The sequence below is a fragment of the Myotis brandtii genome, unplaced genomic scaffold (assembly GCF_000412655.1).
Source record: "Myotis brandtii unplaced genomic scaffold, ASM41265v1 scaffold441, whole genome shotgun sequence".
NCBI classification, from domain to species: Eukaryota; Metazoa; Chordata; class Mammalia; order Chiroptera; family Vespertilionidae; genus Myotis; species Myotis brandtii.
In genome coordinates, this window is record NW_005366873.1 from 58217 (window position 1) to 60079 (window position 1863).

The window sequence follows — 1863 nt, forward strand, 5'->3', positions numbered from 1 at the left end:
CTATTGCAGCGGTTCTCAACCTGTGGGTCGCGACCCCTTTGGCGGTCGAACGACTCTTTCACAGGGGTCGCCTAAGACCATCCTGCATATCAGATATTTACATGACGATTCATAACAGTAGCAACATTACAGGTATGAAGTAGCAACGAAAATAATTTTATGGTTGGGTCATAACATGAGGAACTATATTTAAAGGGCCAGAGGGTTGAGAACCACTGATCTTCTGCGTGCTTCCTGTGACAAGTCTCAGTTACTTTCATTTTCTGCCTGTAGCTGGCACAGCCACGACAATTAATATCTGTGGAACTGATGAATTCGTATTAAAAAACCATTTCACTGTTCAAAAATCTGCCGTACTCTAGCAATAATAATCCTGAAGTCATGAGTTGAATGTGCTAGTTATATTTTTTCCTTTTTAATAAACGTGTTTTCATTTACAATCTTTACAATCCTATATTTTTTGTAATTTACATGACAATATATGGGCAATTATTTTTTAAATCTAAGTCTGGCAGCACCTAAAATCAGTGCAGCTGGAGTACCAGTGGGGGCGTCCTTGGCCATGAGAAGTGTGTGTGTCTGGGCTTCCATTGCCTTATAGGCCCGCCACTCTCACCCCACCCTTCCCCCACCCCCGCACTCCTTACCTGTGATCCTGCCCACGGAGCCTCCCAACCTCCTGCCTGCCTCGCCAGCCGCGTGCGCGCCCAGGCTGTGGCCAATGATGTGCACGTTCTCCAAGCTGTAGCCCATCTTGGTCTGCGGAGGGATGGCACGTCAGGGTCCCCAGGCCCCGGTGAGGAGGCCCTGGCTCAGGGAAGGGGATGGGGACAGGTCTCTGCAGGAATGACCTGGGTCCTGAACCACCTAGGACAGCGTGACCGGACCCTGGGCCAGCGCAGTCTCCAGAGACCTGAGTCGTGGTGTGCAGGCTGGGGCGGCAGAAAGGAGGGGGGAAGAGGGGGCTTCGACAGTGCTGACCAGCGGCAACTGTGTCCACTGCACGCGACCTGGGGAGCCTGGCTGGGCGCTGCCTGCTCCATCCACACCCACTGCAGCCTCCCTCCCCTTCCGCAGGGCCTGGGCCTGCCTGGAGAGCCTGGGTAGCTGGCCCAGCTCTGGGTGCTCAGGAATAGACCTTCCAGAAGGCTGTAAGGGGCTTTCCCTTTCTGAGAAAGAAGACCCATCTTCTGGGCTGACCATTCCCAGAACAGCCTCCAAGAACGGCTTATTTCAAAAGGGGAAACCGAGGCCCAAAGTGTTTCCTTTGCCCCAGGCACCACTAGGAATCTTCAGGACACTCCAGGAGGGGAAGGCTGCAGTTTCATTTTAGGAAACGCCCCTCTGTGTGTCCAGGCTTCCAGGCCCAGCCCCTGTGCACCAGTCCCCAGGCTGCCTCTGGGTGCACCAGGTCTGCCTACCCCTTCGGGCCACACCCCACAGGATTGAGCTGAGGAGGATTTACCGACAGCCCTTCTATTAAGAACGCTATCTCGGCTCCCACGACTCGAATGTTGTGGACGGCTTGGTTGTAATCTGTCCTGGCCCCACGCCTCCAGTCCACGCAGATGCAGTTCACCTTCTCCACCTTAAACATTCTCTGGGGAGAAAAAACAAGAGGGAGAATCCAATGTATTAACAGGCACAGGCCGCACACTCCAGAGACAGGAATTCACAGCACCAAGCATCTCATGTGTGTCAGAGTTTTCATATTCCTCCCACTTGTCCTAATCCTCACCACTCCACCAGGAACCGGTACCTGATCCCCACTTAACAGATGTGAACACTGAGGCCTGGATGGAGTAAGTGACTGGCCAAAGGTCTCCCAGATGGTTATTGACACAGCCAGGCAGAAAAAGGATC

At 53.2% G+C, this 1863-nt stretch overlaps 1 protein-coding gene across 1 annotated transcript in view; it reads right to left on the minus strand.

Annotated features, from left to right (window-relative positions):
- LOC102255917 (pancreatic lipase-related protein 2) overlaps positions 1 to 1863 on the minus strand; it is a 22721-nt gene that overhangs the window by 13082 nt on the left and 7776 nt on the right. Inside the window, exons 2-3 of the mRNA XM_014546407.1 lie at positions 1466 to 1600; positions 648 to 759 (exon numbers count right to left, since the gene is read on the minus strand). Of these exons, the coding sequence (XP_014401893.1) occupies positions 648 to 759; positions 1466 to 1600 (247 nt within the window). The remainder of the gene's footprint in view (positions 1 to 647; positions 760 to 1465; positions 1601 to 1863) is intronic.